The sequence below is a fragment of the Myxocyprinus asiaticus genome, chromosome 4 (genome assembly GCF_019703515.2).
Source record: "Myxocyprinus asiaticus isolate MX2 ecotype Aquarium Trade chromosome 4, UBuf_Myxa_2, whole genome shotgun sequence".
In the NCBI taxonomy this organism is placed as follows: Eukaryota; Metazoa; Chordata; class Actinopteri; order Cypriniformes; family Catostomidae; genus Myxocyprinus; species Myxocyprinus asiaticus.
Genome location: NC_059347.1, coordinates 35,711,471 through 35,733,840, shown reverse-complemented (window position 1 = coordinate 35,733,840; position 22,370 = coordinate 35,711,471). Strand labels below are relative to the sequence as shown.

Below are 22,370 nucleotides of genomic sequence, written 5' to 3'. Positions count from 1 at the left end.
TAGTATCTACCATTATTTGCACCAGGGTTGGGGTGCAAATAATATCTGCCATTATTTGCACCAGGTTGCAAATAGCATCTGCCTTAAAATAATCATTATTGATGCACAGAATCATACATCTGGACATTACATTTTCATTTACTTAATACAATTTATTTGTAAAATGTTCATACTGTATATAATACAATGACAGTGGATAGTGCCTCACTTTAAAGTTTAAAAAGGACCCAAAAGTATCAGTAGTCCATGCAACTAATGTGTTATATTCCAAGTCTTCTGAGGGCATTTATAATTTTTTCAGTAAAAATCTTGACACCTGTTACGCATCCATGGGTGTTATGAGAGAAGCTTGTTTACAGTGGCTTGTGTGGCCACACACGAACTTGCTTTGTTTTTGTTTTTTTTTTAAGATTTGAATTGAGGCACTGCCATTGTATTGAAATGACAGTTTACGGTATTCATTAAAACAACACATTTTTTGTTCCTCATAAGAAAGAAAGTCATACGGGTTTGGAATGACATGAGGAGTTAATGATGACAAAATTTTCCATTCTGGGCAAACTATTGCTTTAAGTGTGACTTTATGAAGAGCCACAGTATTGTGCAAATACATCAAATCTGAGCAACACCATTTTACAAAAACTCTACATGCTTTTCTGTGGCAGCACAGACATGTTATCATAGATATTGTAGCAAATGCTTTCAATTTTCACATGGTTCCAAACATCACAGCATATTCCTGTCATTCACAGAAGGTAAAATACATAGCTACATGTGTCAAACCCCACACCCACATACACATAGTCTCATAATTCTAACTGGTACTGTATGTCACTCTGCTTTGTGGTTCCCAGGTTAACAGAGAAGGACGTACAGCCATCTATAGCCTCCTATGAGTTTCTCCAAATGCTCTACAATCTGACTGCTCTACGTATCAGCAATGCAGGGGGCCAGAATTGTGAGTAATTTTTTATATGCGTGAATGTTTTTGGAAGTGTGTAATTAAGAATTTGTGTCACAATGACATGCAATCATTACAGAACAAAAGAAATCAATTTAACAGTGAACAGTGAAGACTGCATGCAGCTTAAACTTGGCGGAATGTACTGTACTATAATTAGTGACTGATTAGTAGTTTCTCTGTCAAACCTGTAACCTTGGTCAAACCCTCCAATTCTATCTTGGCCTGTGATTGGATGGTGATTCCACTTCATTGTGGTATGATTTTGCACTCTAGACTGAAGTGCAATGTGAAAGACAGCATCATTCAGATTTATGCAATAATGTACAGGATTGTAAAGCATCACATGGTATGACGCAATATAGCTGAGATTATATTTTAGGGTGTGAATATTTTTCATCCTGGCATGAGCATTTATTCATTAAAAATTAATCACTACACATTGTTTTTGTTTTTTGTTTTTATGAAGAAAGTAGTGGCATTTAAAAACAGCAGTGATGGTTTTGCTTTTTATTCTGAAACTATTTCTGCAGGCCGCTAATGTAAAGCAATGTCAAGAGTGCAATGCATTTAACACTGCTTCTCTGTAAAGATTGCATTGCAATATTGCTATACAATAACCATGTTTTCTGCCAAAAAAATCCATGGTTACTACAGTCATGGTTACTACAATATTACTACAGTAAAACCATGGTTAATTTTTGTAAGGGTCAAACAAATAGGGTGACAAAATTATATATATATATAAATAATATTTTGCTTTAAAAAAGAAAGCAAAGTCCCTTTAAATCTGTGCAGGGCTCAAATGAATCAATTAATAATTCATGTGATCTAGTTCATTAACATGAACCATCTGAAAGAACTGACTCACTAAAATGAATCAGAATTCCCAATGCTAAATATAAAGGAATCGTTTATTTTAACCAGTTCATCATTTACATGAACTGTCTTAAAGAACTGATTCACTTAAAATATTTGGATTTCCCAGAGCAACATGACAGAGATTACTCCCTTGGACCCTGGAGAGAGAGAGACTGGGTGAGTGGGAGAGATTTGGTCAGTCACTATTAATGAGGCAGCATGGATCACTAAGAGAAACAAAGACCCACTCACCTTCGCCATGTTCCACCTCTCCTCAAATCAGCCCTTACTGATTAATTCATTCCTTCTTCATTTATTCATACGCTGATCAAAGATTCAATCTGCTTGCACACAGTGGTCCAGATGTCTGTCCGCGTGTTAGCAAAAGTGAGAGAGTGGCAGAGGGGAGCTTTAGCAGGAAGGCTAGCTAAGCTACATGGTGAGGGCAATTCAAGTGCAAAACCATGATTACTTTTCCCAAAGTGAATTCAGCATTAGCAGAAGCTTATGTTGGTAACAGCATTGCGGCCAACTTAGAGCACAGTTGATGAGATCAGCCAGTCGAGACATTTGTCATTTCACAATCAAAAGATGCGCAGAAGGCCTTTTATGACATCCATACATATGCATCTCTATCTCAATAAATGGTCTTGTTCCTTTGCCTTACAGAAAATCTAGAGTTGAGGCAAAATTGCTACAAACTTGCCGTAAATTTGGCACTCATTATTTTCACTCATTATTTTCACATGCAAATGAGCTTGTTATTCCCTGCAAATGTTTGCTAGAAGATTGAAGCTCTTCACTGGTAATGGTGACCCTGCAGCAAACCATTGGTTACAATAAAGAGTTTGCCGCAAAGATAATTTGCATTAGTGGCAAATTCGCGGCAAGTTTGGGGCAACTCTAGACCTTTTGTAGATTTTTTTTTCCTCTCAACATTCAAGAACCAGCTGAAAACACATCTGTTCCGTGAGCACTTAACCAATCCACACTAATTGCACTTACTATTGCACTTAACTTTTTTTTTTTTTTTAAATAAATCCTTCTCTCTCACTTTCTTCTGCGCTAGGACCTATACTCAGGCTTGGGGAGTAACGGATTACTTGTAACCTTACGATGTAAGGTAACCAGGATACAAAAATTTGTTAATAATCCATTACAGTTACATACAAATATTCGTTATCAGATTACAGTTACATTTTCCAAAAATTGGGATTACTGTCAGGATTACGAGTTTTAATTTCTGACAAAAGAAATAGTGAATTTTCCTGACATAAAGTGATACAGACAGCTGATTGTTTAGAATGAGAGATGGTTTAGATGCGCGTTTTCCTCAGGTTCTCTCTCATGACTCACTTGAGTCAGGAGCGCCTCCTATTGTCGCATGTACAGATAACACCTGTCTCACATCAGCACTCTGCTCAAGGCAAACAACTGTTTCATCGCGATGGCCACAGAAGAACATGTATTATTTTATTGGAAGTGTCGACATTATTCACTCTTTAAAAGAGAAAAGCGAAGCAACATTAAAGTTCAGTGGAATTTATGCCTTCCAACTGTGAAGATGCTCTCATTATCTAAGGACCTGAGAATTTGAAGGTAATAAGAGCCATGCAGAAATAACATTAGCTATGTTAGCTAAAATTAGTTAATATAAAGATGTGTTAAAATGAGTTAGACTTAGTGCTCAAAGAAATTCGTGGCCCTCATCATTTGACGGGAGCAGGAATAGCTGCCAGTACTGTCACAATTCACGCATCATTGCTGGTATGGCATAGAAATCCCCTAGTTTGAATGGCTGCAACTATATTAGCCAGGACGTCCTATATGTTGTTCAGTTCCGAACTGAAGCTGAAAAAATGACCCCTCCCCCAGGTGAATGGTACTTAAACCTTTATCATTTAAGAAAAAAGTTTTGAATGCAACAACAATACAAAAATAAACTGAAAAATTACCCCTGGAAAACCTGCTATGACTTTTCTTCATTTTTCACCTTTCATGATTTTGCATCCCTGATCATTGTTATATTAAGTTCTTAAGAAAGAAAGTTCCCTTAAAATCCTCCTTAAACAGAAACTGAAACGTCCTCTGTTCCCTGATGGAGGGAACGAGACATTGTGTCGATGTAGTGACACTAGGGGTCACTCTTGGGAGCCCGAGACACCTCTGGTCTTTGATAAAAGGCCAATGAAAATTGCAGAGTGGTATTTGCATACCACTCCCCCGGACATACGGGTATAAAAGGAGCTGGTATGCAACCACTCATTCAGGTTTTATGCTGAGGAGCCGAGACAAGGTCCCGGCCATTTCAGCGGGTAGTTCAGCGTTGTGGCAGGAGGGACACAATGTCTCGTTCCCTCCATCAGGGAACGGAGGTTACACAAATAACCAGGACATTCCCTATCTATCACTCACTCGACGTTGTGTCGATGTAGTGACACTAGGGGTCCCCATACAAAAACGGCACATCTGGCTGAACTGTGTTACGTGAACTGGCGGTGTGTGATGGGCAGACCACTGTGTGCCTTGTAGCCAGCGCACCAGGCCGACACGTAACCTCCCCCAACACTGTTATGAGTGTCGAATGGCCATTTGGGACAAGTCGACTACCCAAAAGAGACGGGCTAGCCCAGTCGTGGCCTCTTATCCCCTTTTTTTCCCACTCCCTAAAAAAAGGGGGATTATCCGACTGGGCCGACCAGGTCTAGTCGGGGGGTGTGTCCTCCCAAGGGGAGGACACCGCAGAGACCACACCTCGCCCAGAGAGAGGGGGGGATATTTAAGTGGAAATACATCACATGAGCTACGTTGGGAGTATGCAATGTGGAAAAGTCCCATGGTAGGTCCTACACTACGGGGAAGGAGTTACTACAAGCATGGAGACTGGGGCAGAGGGGCCTCTGCCCAAGGAAGACGCCGTTTGCCAACAGGGAAACAAATTAGCGGAAGATATATGTCACATAGGGTTACCTACGGGGAACTGCCACATGCGGAGCACCTACCACAGTACAGGGCTTTAGTTAGCACCTGTACTGGGCCGGCAGCAAATCTCACCGAAAACTCAACTGCCACAGGGCTCGGAGGAAATCAGCCAGGGAACACAGTTTGTGAACACTACTGGGAGTTAACGGCGCACGTTTTCAGCTCAGGGGAGGTGAAAGGCGCTATGTGCAAGCGATACACGTGGCCGGCTGTCCCGGACTTACCTGCTTGTGCTTGCCACTACACGGGATGAAACCTGTTCCACCCAGAGGTTGTAGAACCTCGCAAAGGTGTTGGGTGTTGCCCAGCCCACTGCTCTGCAAATGTCTGTAAAAGAGGCGCCCCTGGTCAAGGCCCAGGAGTCCGCTACACCCCTGGTAGAATGGGCTTGTAGCCCTACCGGGGGCGGCACATCCTGGGCATGATATGCCATAGTTATGGCATCAGTGAACCAGCGGCCTCTCCTCTGCTTGGAGACAGCGCTTCCTTTCCACTGTCCACCAAAGCAGACAAAGAGCTGCTCAGAGACTCTAAAGCTCTGTGTGCAATCCAAATAGATGCGTAAAGCGTGCACCAGACACAGCGGGCACAGGGCTGGGTCTGCCTCCTCCTGGGGCAGCACTTGCAGGTTCACCACCTGGTCCCTAAAAGGGGTCGTGGGAACCTTGGGCACATAGCCCAGTCGGGGTTCTCAGGATCACGTGAGAGTAGCCCGGACCGAACTCCAGGCACGTTTCGCTGACAGAGAACACTTGCAGGTCTCCTACCCTCTTGATGAAAGTGAGCGCAGTCAGGAGGGCAGTCTTCAAGGAGAGTGCCTTAAGCTCAACTGACTGCAAAGACTCAAAGGGGGCTCTCTGTTGACCCTGAATAACTACAGAGAGGTCCCATGAGGGAACAAGGCATGGTCTGAAGGGATTCAACCTCCTGGCGCCTCTCAGGAACCTGATGATCAGGTCGTGCTTCCCTAAGGACTTACCGTCCACTGTGTCATGGTGTGCCGCTATAGCGGCTATGTACACCTTTAAGGTGGAAGGGGACAGCCACCCTTCCAACCTCTCCTGCAGGAAGGAAAGCACCGATCCGACTGCACATCTCTGGGGGTCTTCTCGTCAGGAAGAACACCACTTAGCGAACAGATGCCACTTAAAGGCATACAGGGGCCTCATAGAGGGGGCCCTAGCCTGAATGATCGTGTCTACCACTGTCGTGAGGAGCGTGAGGTCCGAGAACCACATTTAGGTGGGCCAGTAGGGTGCTACCAGGACGACCTGCTCCTCGTCCTCCCTGACCTTGCACAGGGTCTGTGCAAGTAGGCTCACTGGGGGAAATGCAAATTTGCGAAGTCCAGGGGGCTAGCTGTGTGCCAGTGCATCTATATATACTGAGAGGTGCCTCAGTCAGGGTGTACCAGAGCGGGCAGTGGGAGGATTCTTGGGAGGCAAACAGGTCTACCTGTGCCTGTCCGAACTGAATCCAAATCAGCTGGACCACCTGAGGGTGGAGTCTCCACTCTCCCATGAGGGTAACCTTCCATGACAGCGCGTCCACTGCAGTGTTGAGGTCGCCCGGGATATGAGTGGCTCGCAGCGATTTGAGGTGCTGCTGACTCCAGAGGAGGAGACGGCGGGCGAGTTGTGACATACAACAGGAGCGCAGACCACCTTGACAGTTGACATATGCTACCACTGCCGTGTTGTCTGTCCGAAATAAGATGTGTTTGCCCTGGATCAACGGCCGGAACCTCTGCAGGGTGAGCAGAATTGCCATTGACCTGCTCTTGGGGAACACCTGCCCGTAGGAATGTGAGGTCGGTCAAAGGGCTAAAGAAGCGGTGACAGATCGGCGTGATGGCTACGCGATGTGTCCCGTGGTGCCATGCCCATCTTGGGACTCAAGTCTGAAGCCAGTGCTAAAGCGGTCTCATATGCATCAACCCGAGCGAAGTGGCCACCGCTGAGGATGCCATATGCCCCAGGACCCTCTGAAAGAGTTTCAGTGTTTTCTGTTTGAATGCCTTCAAACAGGTCAGCACCGACTGTACGCGCTCGCTCGTAAGGCGCACCGTCAATGAGACTGAGTCCAATTCCAAACCGAGAAAAGAGATGCTCTGAACCAGGAGGAGCTTGCTCTTTTCCCAGTTGACCCGAAGACCTAGTCAGCTGAGGTGCGAGAGCACCAGGTCCCTGTGTGCACACAGCATATCCCAAGAGTAGGCTAGGATTAGCCAATCGTCGAGATAGTTGAGAATGTGAATGCCCACTTCCCTTATCGGGGCAAGAGCTGCCTCTGCGACCTTCGTGAAGATGCAAGGGGACAAAGACAGGCCGAAAGGGAGGACCTTGTACTGAAACGCCCGACCCTCGAATGCAAACCGCAGGAAGGGTCTCTGTCGAGGTAGAATCGAGATGTGGAAGTACGCGTCTTTCAGGTCTACCGCCGCGAACCAATCTTGATGCTGGATGCTCGACAAAATGCGTTTTTGCGTCAGCATCTTGAATGGGAGTCTGTGAAAAGCCCAGTTCAGTACTCACAGGTCCAAGATTGGACGCAACCCACTGCCTTTTTTCGGTACAATGAAGTAGGGGCTGTAAAATCCCTTCTTCATCTCAGCCAGAGGGACAGACTCTATCGCATCCTTCCATAGGAGGGTAGCGATCTCTGCGCACAAGGTAGCTTCATTCTCGCCCTTCACTGAGGTGAAGTGGATGCCGCTGAACCTGGGCAGATGCCTGGCAAACTGAATCACGTAGCCGAGTCGGACGGTCCGGATCAGCCATCGCGATAGATTGGAAAGTGCAAGCCACGCATCCAAGCTCCGAGGTTTGGGCGTCCGTGCCAGGTGGCGGCACTCTGTGGGCATAGGTGCACCGCGAGCACCTTATCCACCGGGGGAATAGCCGAATAGCCCCTGGCTGCCCCGCCATCGAGGGTAGTGAGGGCGGGGGAGCTGAAAGATCGGGACCAGACAGTAAAAGGTGCCTCCCACGATCTTGTCAGCTCCTCATGCACTTCCGGGAAGAAAGGAACTGGAGCTGGGTGTGGCTGCTTTGAGCGGTGCCGCGAGCCCAGGAACCAATCATCGAGCCGCGAGGGTTCAGGGGAGAGCGGAGGGTTCCACTCTAGCCCGATGCTCGCGGCTGCCTGGGAAAGCATGTCTGTCATTTCCACATCAGCCTGTGACAGGGCAACCACACCCGAGGGGGGGAGCCCAGCTGAGAATTCTGCGTCCGACTGGACAAGCCCGCTCTCCGATGCTGCGCTCGAGAGCTCATCAGCTTCGTGGGCTCCGAACAAGAGGTCGAACTCGCCGTGAGACGAGCTGGCGGACTCATCCGGAAGCCCGATTGGGGCAGATGAGCGTGCTGGGGAATGGGAGGTCCGTGGGGGGATACCCGGCGGAGGTGGTCCCATTGGGGTCCCCAAATCGCCCCCAGTGCTAGCCGCGCTGGCCTCATGCCTGTAGGTAGAAGGACCGAGGCGGGGAGCTGCTGGGGTGGCTTGCTTCCTTACGAAAGCAAGCCGCGACCGCAACGTTGCCATGGTCATGTTCTCGTAATGAGAACATGATCCATCCACGAACGCTGTCTCCGCGCAGGTCGCGCCCAGACACGAAAGACAGTGATCGTGACCGTCAGAAGTTGAGAGGTAACGACTGCAACCAGGAATAACACACAATCAGAAAGGCATCTTTAAAAAGATGCGTCTTTAAAAAGACGTTCCGTGTGTGCCCCTCTTTTAGAGAAATATACTCTTTTTAGAAAAATATACTCTCTTTTTTCTACTGAAGTGCCCAGGGGCGTTCTCTGCAGTGCACCATTGCAGAGGAGGGAGAAGCCGCTGAAATGTGCTGTCGGATCCAGCAGAGGTGAATGAACAGTCACCTCAGTAAACATCGACTGTTCGGCTCCAATGAGAAAATCTGAATGAGTGGTTGCATACCAGCTCCTTTTATAAACGTGTGCCCGGGGGAGTGGTATGCAAGTACCACTCGCCAATTTTCATTGGCCTTTTATCAAAGACCAGAGGTGTCTTGGGCTCCCAAGAGTGACCCCTAGTGTCACTACATCGACACAACGTCAAGTGAGTGACAGATAGGGAACATAGAAATCAGCTATAAACTGTTAGCTGGTGATGTTTGACTTTGGATCATGAGCAAGCAGAGGAAAGACACTCTCCAGCATTTAATTAGACAATAATAATGATGATGATGATGATGATGATAATGTGTGATCTACCTATTGAACACAGTCTAAAGTTAATGATGTTGGGCCTCATGTATTCAGATAGAAGACAAAGGCAGGCCTAACACACTCGTAAAAACCTAACTCAGGCCCCCACATTCCAAGTCGTAAATCTTACTGATAAAAATCGCGCCAAAATCAAACAAAGGGAGTCCAAAACAGACTGCAAATCCCATGAAGCTTTGCTCACTAAAGGATCGAACTCTCAACTCCTATTGGATGAGGCACACAACAGAACGTCCCTCAAACATGACATCATCAGGAGTTGAAATACCTCTGAAATGCTTTCGGGATTTGCTTCCAGCGTCTTTGTTCACCGAGTATAGACGTAGTTTATCGCTGCTCTCCGGTGCAACCTCGTGGCACAAGGAAGTAACGTCTGACTTGAAACTGTAGCCATACAATCTCCATCTCGCTGGACGAGTTGAGATTACTCTGTGTTCAACCGAACACTCTAACGGATCCGAAGGAGACCACAGTGCAATTCACATCTTCATCCGTTTGCCTACAGAAGTGAAGAGATTAAAGATTTCTCTTCTATCTTCAATTAAGTCGACATTTCTGAGTTCTCCGCCAGCCCGCCGAGAATCAACAGCCGTACCGCCCGCCGACAGAACGAGGAAACGGCCTCCCGTCATCACCCGAGCCTCAAGGAACCGGGTCAGTGTTAAAGGACAGAGGAAGACACATTCTACCTGTGTCCTCATGCAATTCAAGTAAGAGGTTTACGTCTGGGCAGAGATAGAATATTATAGTGTGTTATTCTTGTGTTTCAAGGTTTTTGCTTGTACAGTTTACGGACCGCCATGTCCGCTCATTATTAATACTCAGGGTATTAATTATCACAAATTTGTTTTGCTGTATTGTGGTCCAACCAAATTGGACTGTTGTGCAATTTCGCCATCGCGGGTGAGACAGCAACTGAGTTCATCTATTAAAGAGTCAAATAACGTGGGACTGTTTACGAGCCGTCCACCGCGTCTCTGAGCGATGAACTAACAGCTGTTTTCTCTCCCACGATCGTGAAATCGGCTTTAGGGCCGTCTCTCTCTCTCTCTCGTACTAACCACAGACACACACAGGCACGCAACCCCTCACAAACATTCTGGCACACATTTTGGCTCGTAGATAGCTTAAATGCTAAAGCCCAGCTTTGTCCCTAAGCTATCGTACAAGCGGATACACGCGGTAACTGGTAGACGCCAGTCGCCATTGACTGGTTTCTCTCTGCCCCATTCGTGGTCATATTCCCTGGCCGGAAGTCTCGCGTGACATACTCTCCACGTGAGTCACGTCCACCATTTTGTGCGCGTCCCTCCTTACACACACACACACACACACACACACACTGTCACACACACACCTTATGTATTATAGGATTACTTTTATTTCCATATCTAATCATATCACTGTTTAGTTTGTAGTTGTAAGTCGGAAGTTTATTGACTGCATTGTATTAATTATCAATTGATATTACTGCATAAATAAACTTTGTTTATATTACAAAGAGAAGTGTTTTGGTTTGTTTTGCATACGCCTGTGTCACGCTGACGGGATGTCAGTGCTCGGATTCAAACCTTCATTCATTGTTTTTTTTCCCGAAAATCGATGTTCTTCGGATGTCGATTTTTCTAAGAAAACAATCTAATATTGAGACTGTTTTACTATTTGGTTATTAGTCCCTGATTCCAGGGTGGTGCCCCGTCAATGTTAATCCTTATTAATATTCTATTGATTTTTGATAATTGATAATTATCTTTGATTGTTGTTGAATTTGAATGATCAATAAGCTAGCGTTAATTTAAATTAATGTTTCATCGATGTTAACAATTAACGATTATCTTTGATAATTGTTGATTTAAAGGATTAAAAAAAGCTAACATTGATTCTCATCAATGTTCTATTGATTTTGATAATTAATAATTGTCTCTGATAATTATTAATTATTGCTAATAACCAAACTTGTTCCTAAACGTAGCACACTACATTTACTGGAGCCCCATATGAGGTTTTAATGAGTTAGATTCAATTGATTAATTTAAATATTAATTAATAACTACAGAAATAATTATTAATTATTTCTGATAGTAACACTGATCTAAACAACCAGTAAAGCCCTACAATGTATAGTGCAAATTACAGTTGCCTATACACACTAACTGCAATACATGGTTGAATTACACTTTGCGGCGTTTTTGAATCTGAGGTAGATCCTGTCAGATTTAGTTTAATGTTAACCAATACATACTTCGGTGCATCTTTTCTGATTATATTAGCTTTATGAGAAATGTTCTTTTTCTGTAGCAGACAGAGAACTCCTGATTTCTTTAAAAATACTGAGTTGTTCTACATTAACAGCTCATTTTCTGTTTTCTTGGTAGGGTGCAGTGTACATGGTTCTTTTCCTTAGATATAATAACAGCTACAACAGTACACATAATATTACTCAAATATGTTCTGTTTGAATTCAAGGCATAATTTAAAGTTTAAGGGATCCTATTGATTTTGTCTCAACTTTATTTACATATGTGTCCTTGTGGTAATCCAAAAGTAATGTAAAGTAATCTGATTACATTACTTTCATATTGCTGTAATTGGATTATGTTACTGATTACATTTATTGTTAAGTAATCTGCAACTGATTACATTAAAAAAGCAACCCTCCCAGCCCTGCCTATACTATTCCAGCCACCTTGGCAGTACAACACTGCAGATATTGTTGAACTTTGTATGACAAATTGCTTGCTATGTTCCTCATTTGTAAGTCGCTTTGGATAAATGCATCTGCAAAATGACTAAATGTAAATGTTGTAAGGTTCATGTTACAAATAGTATATATATTTTTAAGGTCATGTGTGTCATTTTTTGCTATTAAATTTTTTTCTTCTATGCCATCTTAATATGCAGAGACAACTAGAAGTAAGTCATTAGTTGGCTGATTCCCACAGAAAATGTAAACAATTTGGCTCTGTAGCACTAAAACATTGATCTGTTTGTTTGAGCATCCCAAACCATACCTTTATGTACATTAGGGCTGGGCAATATATCGAAAATTCATCATGATATATCAAATATTCACAGACCACATTTTTTTGTCATTACGTTTCATAAAGAGTGCATCAGTTGGCTAATTTCACAATCCTTCAGGGCTGCGCAATTAATCAAAATAACACCAAAATGGCGATTTTGTCAAATGTGATTATGAAACTGCAAAAGGCTATGATTAAAGACAGATAAACATGGTCTTTGTGCACTTTAGAATAATCAGTTGGTGCACTCTTCTGTGCACACACAGGACTCATGGGCTCACAGGACTCATTTTTAATGTTTATTAAAAATATATGAAGGTAAATAATGTTTTTTTATTAAGCTACTATGTATATTGTATATAAAAATAATTATAAAAATGCATATCATTGAAAATAATTAAACCTCATTCTCCCTTGTGTTCATTTAGTGAAAAACTGTGGGAAAACTAGCCTAAAGTAGATTTATAATAAATGCCTTTAAAATATTGAATCTACTTTGGATGAAATTATGGGTCTTATGATTTAAAAAAAAATAAATAAATAAAAAAAATACAAATCCTTTGAGCCATTTCAGAGCAAATATATAATTATAGAGATATGTATCGAATCTCGGCAATAGGCTGAAAAATGTTGAGATATAATTTTTGTAGCCATATTGCCCAGCCATAATGTACATTAATATTTTTCAGTACTTATATAATTACACAGTTTCATGAATACTAATGTAAAGTGTGCATGGTTGCCAACTTTGGTTACCTGGTTGGAGTGAAATTTTAATGATATGTCCTGGGCCGCATTAATTCACAATGAAACTTACATGCGATGGGGCCCCTCAGTACTTTAATGCGGCCCTTAACATAGTGGGCATATTTGATACTAGTCCTATCTTTAATTTCTAACACCACAACATGACCTAATTAAAAATGTATTTATTTTTTATTTTATTTTTATTTATTTATTGGTACTCACAGGTGGCAATTTACCTGGCATTTATTATTTCAAAACACCCATATACTATGACAAAAACTTTTTCCTGCAAAAAAAATAATAATAATAATTCTGTGGTGGCTGAGGTATTACCCAAAAGCTCAAAGTTGGTTGGTTGCATAATTGCAATTAATTACCAGTTAAACATAATTACTTAAATTTAATTTCATGTTTACAGTGGATATCTAGAACCTTTTGAATTAGATTTATTTATTATTTTTTTTTTTTTTTTACTTCAAAATGCTATGGAAAATCAGATTAAACTAACTTAATTTAAATAACACCCTATTTGTATAGGGCTAGTTATAATATTCTTACTGTACCTATGAGCAAACTGCTTACTGAGCTGGGACTGTGCTTCTAGTAAAAATGTATGTTTCCTATACTAAAATATTATTTTCCTATCATCAGGTTCTTAATAATTTACAGTATGTCATCTCTTGAAATATCTGAAGGCAAACATGGCCAGCTGAATATCAGACATAATTAAAATTGGAAGAAAACTCTGTATATAATCTGCCATTCAAATGTTTGGGGTCACTTGCCTGAAATGTTTCTCATGATCTTAAAAATCTTTTGATCTGAAGGCGTATGCTTAAATGTTTGAAATTAGTTTTGTAGACAAAAATATAATTGTGCCAACATATTAATTTATTTAATTACAAAACTAAAATTGTATTTAAAAAAAAAAAAGAATAAGTTTTTGAAATGGATGACTTGGACCGAATAATTAAGAAAAGCAGCCACTAAGTGCCCAGCATATAGATGGGAACTCCTTCAATACTGTTGAAAAAGCATCCCAGGGTGATACCTCAAGAAGTTGGTTGAGAAAATGCCAAGAGTACATTTCTGCAAAATCACTTCTGCCACTTTGAAGATGCTAAAATATAACATAGTTTTGATTTATTTTGGATTTTTTTAGTCACAACATAATTCCCATATTTCCATTTCTATTATTCCATAGTTGTGATGACTTTACTATTATTCTAAAATGTATAAAAATAAAAAAAAGAAAAAAAAAAAAAAAGACTGAGTAAGTGACCCTAAACTTTTGAACGGTAGTGTATATTGTCCAAAACCATATTGGTCCAGACTTTCTACATTATACTTGCCCTTATGAATCTTTAGCCTGCCATAGTTTTTCCACTGTTTAACTGAAAAATAAACTATAATAATTGTTATGAAACACATTTACATAAAATAGATAAAATATTATAAGATAAAAATAATAAGATAAAAATAAATAAGATCTAAATAGATTCCCCCTAATACATTTAATATGAAACTATAACTTTTCTGTCACAGTGTTACGGAATAAACATGATACATTTTAGTAAGGGTGGTGATGTGTATTTTAAAAAGCCTTGTAATTGATGTTGGTGCATGGTATTGTCTCCTTTTTACCTCGTCAATGTCAGTGCTGTTTATAATGTCGGGCTGTCTAACAGTTTGAGAGTTTTGACTTCCTCCACAGTGCTCTGAAGTAGATGATTCTTTTAATTAAAATGGGGTGTGTGGTCTCTGCTGATATCAACTGAAGGCTTGTTGAGTTGCGCAGTTGTTCCTTTCTTTGCAATCCCAGAGCTCTGGTTATCCTAGCTTTGGTCTGAGCACGCTGATGTGTGTTGCGGTGGTAAATTTGCTGCGGTGGTCCGAAAATCAGTCTTGCGCTGATGGATCAGATAGATGGATAGATTTGTTGCTATGTTTTATTTATTTAACATTGAATTAAGTTGTATTTTTATTTGCCGTGAGATTTATTTGGGTAGAGTGAGAATGTGAGACAGAGCCTGAATGTGTGTGCCAAATGCGTGAGAGTTGTCAACCCTGAATGTTTCTTAGAACTCTTATCAGAGCAGCCACATGCACTGAAAGTAAAGTGTAAATACTCTCCACTTTAAGTGAGCTAACTCTCCTTTATTTTGAGAATTTGAGAGGAGTTCTTTTGCACAGCCAGATTTAGCAACATTGTGATTGGCACTAGCTAGCATGCTGTTATCTTACTCTGATGTGTGAGGCCAATATTTCAATTACCTGTACTGCATTTGACTGTCTTTCTTCATGGTGCAGACTGAAGTTGATTCACCTCACAATGAATATTTTGAAGTACTTAACTTTACTAAGCCAATGTGAAAGTCTTTATTTTATAGAGATATTGGTAACACTTTACAATAAGGTTCCAATTATTAACATTGGTTAATGTTAAATGATGATAACACAATTGTTCATTGCTAGTTCATGTTTATTCATATTGCATTAACTAATGTTAACATATACAACTTTACATTTTAAATATATTAGTAAATGCTGAAATTAAAATTTCAGATGTCAAAATTAGCAAATGCTTTAAACGTATTGTTCATGGTTAGTTCATGCTAACATACACTACCGGTCAAAAGTTTTGAAACACTTGACCGAAATGTTTCCCATGATCTTAAAAATCTTTTGATCTGAAGGCATATGTTTAAATGTTTGAAACTTTGTAGACAAAAATATAATTGTGCCACTATATTAATTTATTTATAAATCTAAAATGTAATAAAAAAAATAAAAAAAGAGTTTTTGAAATTGATGACTTGGACCAAATAATAAAGAAAAGCAGCCAATAAGTGCCCAACATATAGATGGGAACTCCTTCAATACTGTTTAAAAAGTATCCCAGGGTGATACCTCAAGAAGTTGGTTGAGAAAATGTCAAGAGTACATTTCTGAAAATTCTAGGCAAAGGGTGACTGCTTTGAAGATGCTAAAATATAACACAGTTTTGATTTATTTTGGATTTTGTTTAGTCACAACATAATTCCCATAGTTCCATTTATGTTATTCCATATTATTATGTTATTCCTAATAAAGAATGAGTATGTTTCAAAACTTTTGACCAGTAGTGTATGTAGTTAACTAACTGTGTTACCGAGATATCTTTGAATTTCTTTGATTCTAACCTAACCCCACCTCTGTTAGGTAAATGGTGAGAGTAACTACAATTTAACTTTTCAGGATGTTTTAAGCCAACTTTTAGCCTTGTCTTAAAAGAAGGATTTTAAAGTCAGTTCTGCTATTTTCTAACTTCTTTTTTTAAAAAATTATTATTATTATTTCTTCTCTTGTTTACAGATACCTCTCAACTGTCCAGGGTAGCCCTTGAATCTGCAGTCCAGGTTACTTACCACCCTGATGTGGCAGGGCGTGTTCCACTTGCTCCATGGATAGAGTTGTGCACTTGTCCCACGGGATTTGCAGGGCAGTTCTGTGAACTGTGCGCCCCTGGATTTACCAGAGAGACCCCTAATGGTGGACCTTTCTCCCCTTGTGTTCCCTGCAACTGCAATCAACATGGAATCTGCCATTCTGAGACAGGTATGGGGTCATGTGTGTGTTTGCTCCAATGCAGCATGTCATCCCAGGACAGTATGTTCTATTCTGTTTCTCTTCCATTCAAAGGCATAATGCAGTAACTATGTAAACACTGAAACTGAGAAAAATGGCTTCAACGTTGCTCATAATTACTGCAGTTTTCACTCTCCATTTCAATAAATCTGAAAGTTCGTGAGCCAAACCTATCATAATAGACAGATCAGTCTAAGGCCAGGTCAACACTAAAGGCCGATTTACACTGCCCCATCAAGCTCCAACCTTCTAAAGTTTGCATTTGGATTAATGTTGCAATCATGTCATTTCGGAATAACTGTAATTACGAGATGGCAAACTGGAGTTTCTACTCATGTTCTCAGACCTCGTAAGTAATTTTTTTTCTATTTCTATGGCAACACTTATAATGGCAAAAAAAATTTGTTGCTGAAAAAAGCCAAATGTTTGTCACTGCATTAATTCATCTCTGTATGTTGTTGAAATGGCATAATAAAATGGCATATCAAACTAAAATACTGGTTCACATCCGCTGCCATATTGGTTCTTTTTACATGACGTGACTGTCAAGTTGGAGCTTTCATAGAATTCAGAGTTTACAACTTGTTACTACAAGTTCAACCAAGACATGAACGCTTTTTACATGTTGCAATCCCGTAATTACGGTAATTACGACATGACGTGAACGCACCATAAGAATGTGGGGAAACATAACTGTCATTGTCAAACTGCCCCCCTTCCACCCCCCACCCCCCTGTTGGCTGGTTTGTTGGGGCAGTTCAGATGAAAACACATTTATTTTGCTACATTTACGCCTCTCATCCACTTTCGAAAATGCTCTCTTGTACTGCATACTTTCAAAACGATGACATTAGGAAACAAGACCTGATTTGGGTTTCAACTCAGTTTGAACTCAGTTTTGACAAAATTTGTAATTACTGTATTATGCCTTTGCACAACTGCATAGATTTTACATTCTATTGTTATACCTCCATCCCGCCTCTCATAATCCTCATTCTTTTCTTTTTCCTTACTGCTTCCACCATGTTCCCCTAGGTCTTCCTCTCTCACTTTTTAGTTCTTCCTCTTGTTCTTTCTGTGACCCCATTAGCAGTAGAATGGTGCACTGTCTTCCTGTACAGGGTAGATAGAGTTCACATTCACCACACTCTCATCTATTAGACCTGTGAGCAAATCCCAAGCTAATTATTTGGAATGTTGATTATGCAATAGAGAGTGTTTATTTGTGTGTATCTCTCCTAACAACTTCAGCTCCTGCCGTGGATTTGTGTATTTGTTTTCCCATCTTTCTCTCTCACTTTCACACTGGCAAGTAATTTCACTGTCTTAATATGCGGCAAATTCAACCTCCATCATTCTTATTATGAACATAATGTGTGATTAGTTTCCTACAAGTCTTTAACATTACAAATTAATGTCAGACATGACTTTATCTACTGCTCGGGGGGGGGGCGGGGGGGTGGGGAATGAGAGCGATTTGCAAGCATGCAAGAGAAGATAGGAAAAAGGGGGGTAATGTAAGGAGGAATGGAGGAAGGAGCAAGCAAGGAGCAAGGAAGGAGGGAATCAAAGCAAAAGGAGCTTGAGGGTGGTAGCGAAAGATTAAATGAATGTATGCGCATTAAATCTCCACCTCCCAGGAGAAAGGGAGGAGCCCGCTCCTTTTATTTATTTATGAACCTGTTTAACTTCAAAGCAGATTTCGTCTAAGTCACAGTAGGCGCTGTTCATTGCCATTTAACTGCTTAAATATTTTCAAAGTTAGTAAATAGAACGAAGTCCCTACTGAAAACTCACTCTCTTATTATTACCATATGCACACGTCACTCTCCGTTTTGCTCTACAACAAAAACACAATATATTTTAAGCTCATTTAGTATGTGTGAGCCTAATTATGTTTTGTTAGTCCTTTGATGAGCACTAATTCAATCTCATTTCCTCATCAAGTAAGGTTTACACCCCTTGATTTATTATCTCAAAGCAAGAAGGTGTTTCTCAAGGTAATGTAATATGGGTGTAATTGGCTGTTAATTGGTTATCAGTCTTGTCACTCAGCACAGGTGCTGTTTGTTTGGCTGTAGATATAAGAGAGGAGGGGAGCTTGCTTCTCCAGCCAGGAACCAGTGGTGCTTCATAATTGTGATTTATTTAAAGTGTGCCTGTTTGTGTCATTTCTATTTTCCTGCGAGCAAATACAACAGCTTGGAAAAATTTAATATTTGCAGCGGAAAAATTGAACTGTTGCACAGTGTTACGCCAGAGGGTTAATGAAGTCAAGCATATGTCCTTCGAATGCACATATATTCTCTGTGTGTGTTATCTGGTACTTTTCCTGAGCATGTTAATTTAAGGGATCCCATTCATAATAACCTAGGCTGAGAGGGCTTATATCTGCCTTTGGGGGGTAATAGAGGGAAAGAGGGAGAGAAACAGAAAATGAGTGGTCCATTGAGAAGGGAGCAAGGTTTATCATATAAATATAAACATTAACTGCAACCAGTCACCAATGTGAAAGTGTTAATTTTTTCAGCTTCTTTTTCAGAAAGAATACTTTCTCATTCCTTCTTTCTCTCACTCTCTTTCTCTCTGCACCTTTTGCAAAGTAGGATGTAATTAGACTTGTATCAGTCAGTTTAACATAAAAAATGAATTACAATTAATTACTTTGCATACGCAAACACCACAAAAAACATCTTGTAAAAATAACATTTGTTTACTTTCCCACCAAAGGATCAGGGGCGGATCTACTGGGGTGGCATGGGTTGGCAAATGCCACCCTGAGAAAAAGCATTGCCACCCCATCTGCCACCCCAGCATAAGTATCCAAATGTATCAAATATAAATGTAAGTATATTATCACTGATTTTGACATTGTGTAGGGGTTTATTCATGTCAAACTGCCTAAACTCTCACCGAACACACAAATGACTACAGACTCATAGTGTGTTTGACTACAGCAGCAACCAATCCCGTGATTGTTTACTAGAGCCCGACCTATATGGGATTTTTGAGACCTATACTGATTTTGGGGGGGGGGGGATTCACCAATTACCGATATGGTGGCCGATATAGCTCATTTTTGAGCTGGAATGAAAACAGACCTTTTCTATGTGGATTGTGCTCCGATTTTGCACCGATATGACTATGCAAAGGCACTCAGAAGGCTGCTTTCTTAAATATTTTTATTAAAGAATATTTGACATTATTTTTATACATTGTCAACAAATTCTAGAAATGAACACTGAGAAAATAAATAAAAATACAATAAATAGCTAAATAAACATCAGTACTGTATGTACAGTATCAGTCATTTGCTGACCATTTAAATTAAGAATAAATGAAAATTATAGCTAAATAAAAATCAGTACTGTATGTTTAGTATCAGTCAAGACACCGCTTAACTCTGCACCACTTAACACCGCACCGCACTGTCTGCTGAACCACCGTCAGCTCAGCTCTGTAAATAGTGGAGTCGGAGCATGCTCTGCTGGACAAACTACGTTATGACACCAATTCTAAAGCATTGTTTTCTGCAATGTATGTTCTGAAAAAAAGTTGTCATATCTGCGCATATCGGTAAACATATACGCCAATACCGATATATCTGTGAAAGGCTAATATTGATAAATTGGTCAGGCACTATTGTTTACAGCAGCAGCCAATCACAACATTGACCAATTGCCTACCTACTATTGCAGCACATGTACAGTGTTTGGGCTCTCTAGGGTTGATGAGCTTATTTCCTCAACAACAATGACCACATTGACAAATACGTGGGAAAAATAAAAGAAGTAAAAGATGACTTTCTCAGTTGTTTCCAAGTATTCACTGAATGATTATTAGATACATAGCTGTCAATTATGGGTTGAGATGGATGAGACGTGTCCTCACCACTTTTGAAATAGCTTTCGTCAGGTATGTGTATAATCCACAAGAAACATCTCCAGTCCTTGAGTAAGAGTTTCTATTTCTTCTGTGTGTGTTTTGACTGGCGATCCGGCCTGGAATGTGTTATTTTGAATGTTATGATAAGTGTTCGTTGTGGCTGTTATCAGCGTCGTTTAGCGTCAGCAGTTTTGCCACAGTTCCTGCTCTTTTCCTTGTCCTCCATTGTGGTGGCCTTCTCGGCCATATTGTATGTTGTGTGTGTGTGTGTGTGTGTGTCTGTTGTCTTTATCTCTTTCTCTACCTCTCTCTTAATCACTCTCAGGTGTGCGGTAACCAGGTGAGCTGATTGTTGATGGGGCACACCGGTGCACAGTGTGTTTCCTCCCTATATGAACCTATATAAATTATATAAAGTGTTTCATGGCTGGGTTGTGTGATGGCAGAGGGTTGTTCGTGAGCTGTGTCATCTCATTCACTGGCGCTCAGGCGCATATTGATTTTTTGTCCGGGTTCCTGCTGCTGGAGAAAAGAGTTTGTGGTTGTCACTGTCTGAATTTCAGAGTTCGCTGTTCTTTCATATACAGAACTGTCAGTAAATGTGTCTGTGTTTCCGCTACTCTCATCTCCCCTCTCGCATCTTTTATTGCATTTTATTTTTAAATGTTACAGACCCCGTACAGAGGGCCACGTTGACAGATCAGAAAAGTCCTGTAATAACAGGAAAAATTGAGGAGACAGGAGCAAGCATGCACATAATGACAGTGTCGCACATAATCCCCAGCAATTGTTTATTCAATGTCTTCTTTTCACATTGTAATCCAATAAAGCTTTATCAATAAACTATTTCTTTTTTTTTTGCTTATTAATGCACAAATGTCATTCTTTTCTCTCTATTGTCAAAATAATGCACAATGCACATATCACATTTATGTTTTCCCCTTTTTTCACAAAAAAAAAACATACATTTGAACTTTTCGCTTTGCTTCTTTAAATCTACTCAGACAATTCAAAAGTTATCTTATGCATATAAAATCATCACACATGACTGAACATGTAAGGCCTAAAAACCTGAGAAATATATGTAAACCATACACATTTAACATTCGAGATTCTGATTTTATAATCAGATCTGCCATCATGTTACATTAACATAAATTTTTCCTTCTGCATTAGCAGGAAATATAACTGCATTACATTCGTTTGCACTGGAATATCTGTTTGAAACATTTGACTGGAAATGTGCATTGATATTTATGTCACACATAAACTCTAATTAACCAAACACAAATATGATATGAACAAACAAATAAAGAACCTAATAACCTGGTAACTGGAGCCTGTATGAATCAAATTAAATGCATTTCATGAGCACATGCGTCCATTTCACAGTGTCCACAAAATGGCGGACGATCTACACATTTTCAATATCTTCACAAACCGGATCATTTATCCACTATATATTTACAACATGAACATACACATAGGAATTAAATGACTCGTATGCATACTGTTTCGTTACTGGGAAAGTCATACCTGTAATAACAGGAAAAATTGAGGAGACAGGAGCAAGCATGTCTGTGTCGCACATAATCCCCAGCAATTTTGAGGGCGCCGGTGCAAGTGCAACACAGCTCCTCTGTACGAGTCCTCAGCTCATTTTCAAAATAAGAGTCCCAATCTCACTCAACAATAGACAATGATTTTCACCTGACATTTTTCAGCTTCCCATACATTTAACATAAAACATTTGTAAAATGAAAAACAGTATATGGAAAATAAACTTTTTCTTCCAAAACCACAATACCCAAAATGTGTACATACTTTAGGGTGTCACATAAACACTCATCCACTGATGTACATATGCAATCTTGTTTCATTAAAATAAAAAGTTTATCTGAGCACTTCCCCAACAGCACAATTTTCTGTACAGTTTATTTTTATTTAGATCTAACTTTGAGTTAATCTTTGCTTTCAAATGGATTATTCCAGCTGTTACAAAGGTGAAAGGCCTTCAGAACTTTATTAGCAGAA

General features: G+C 40.4%; 1 protein-coding gene across 1 annotated transcript in view; it reads left to right on the top strand.

The window, feature by feature from the left end:
• Positions 1–22,370, top strand: part of LOC127440120 (laminin subunit gamma-3-like) — a 166,260-nt gene that overhangs the window by 112,271 nt on the left and 31,619 nt on the right. The window contains exons 11-12 of the mRNA XM_051696522.1: positions 855–958; positions 16,179–16,421. Coding sequence (XP_051552482.1) covers positions 855–958; positions 16,179–16,421 — 347 coding nt within the window. The remainder of the gene's footprint in view (positions 1–854; positions 959–16,178; positions 16,422–22,370) is intronic.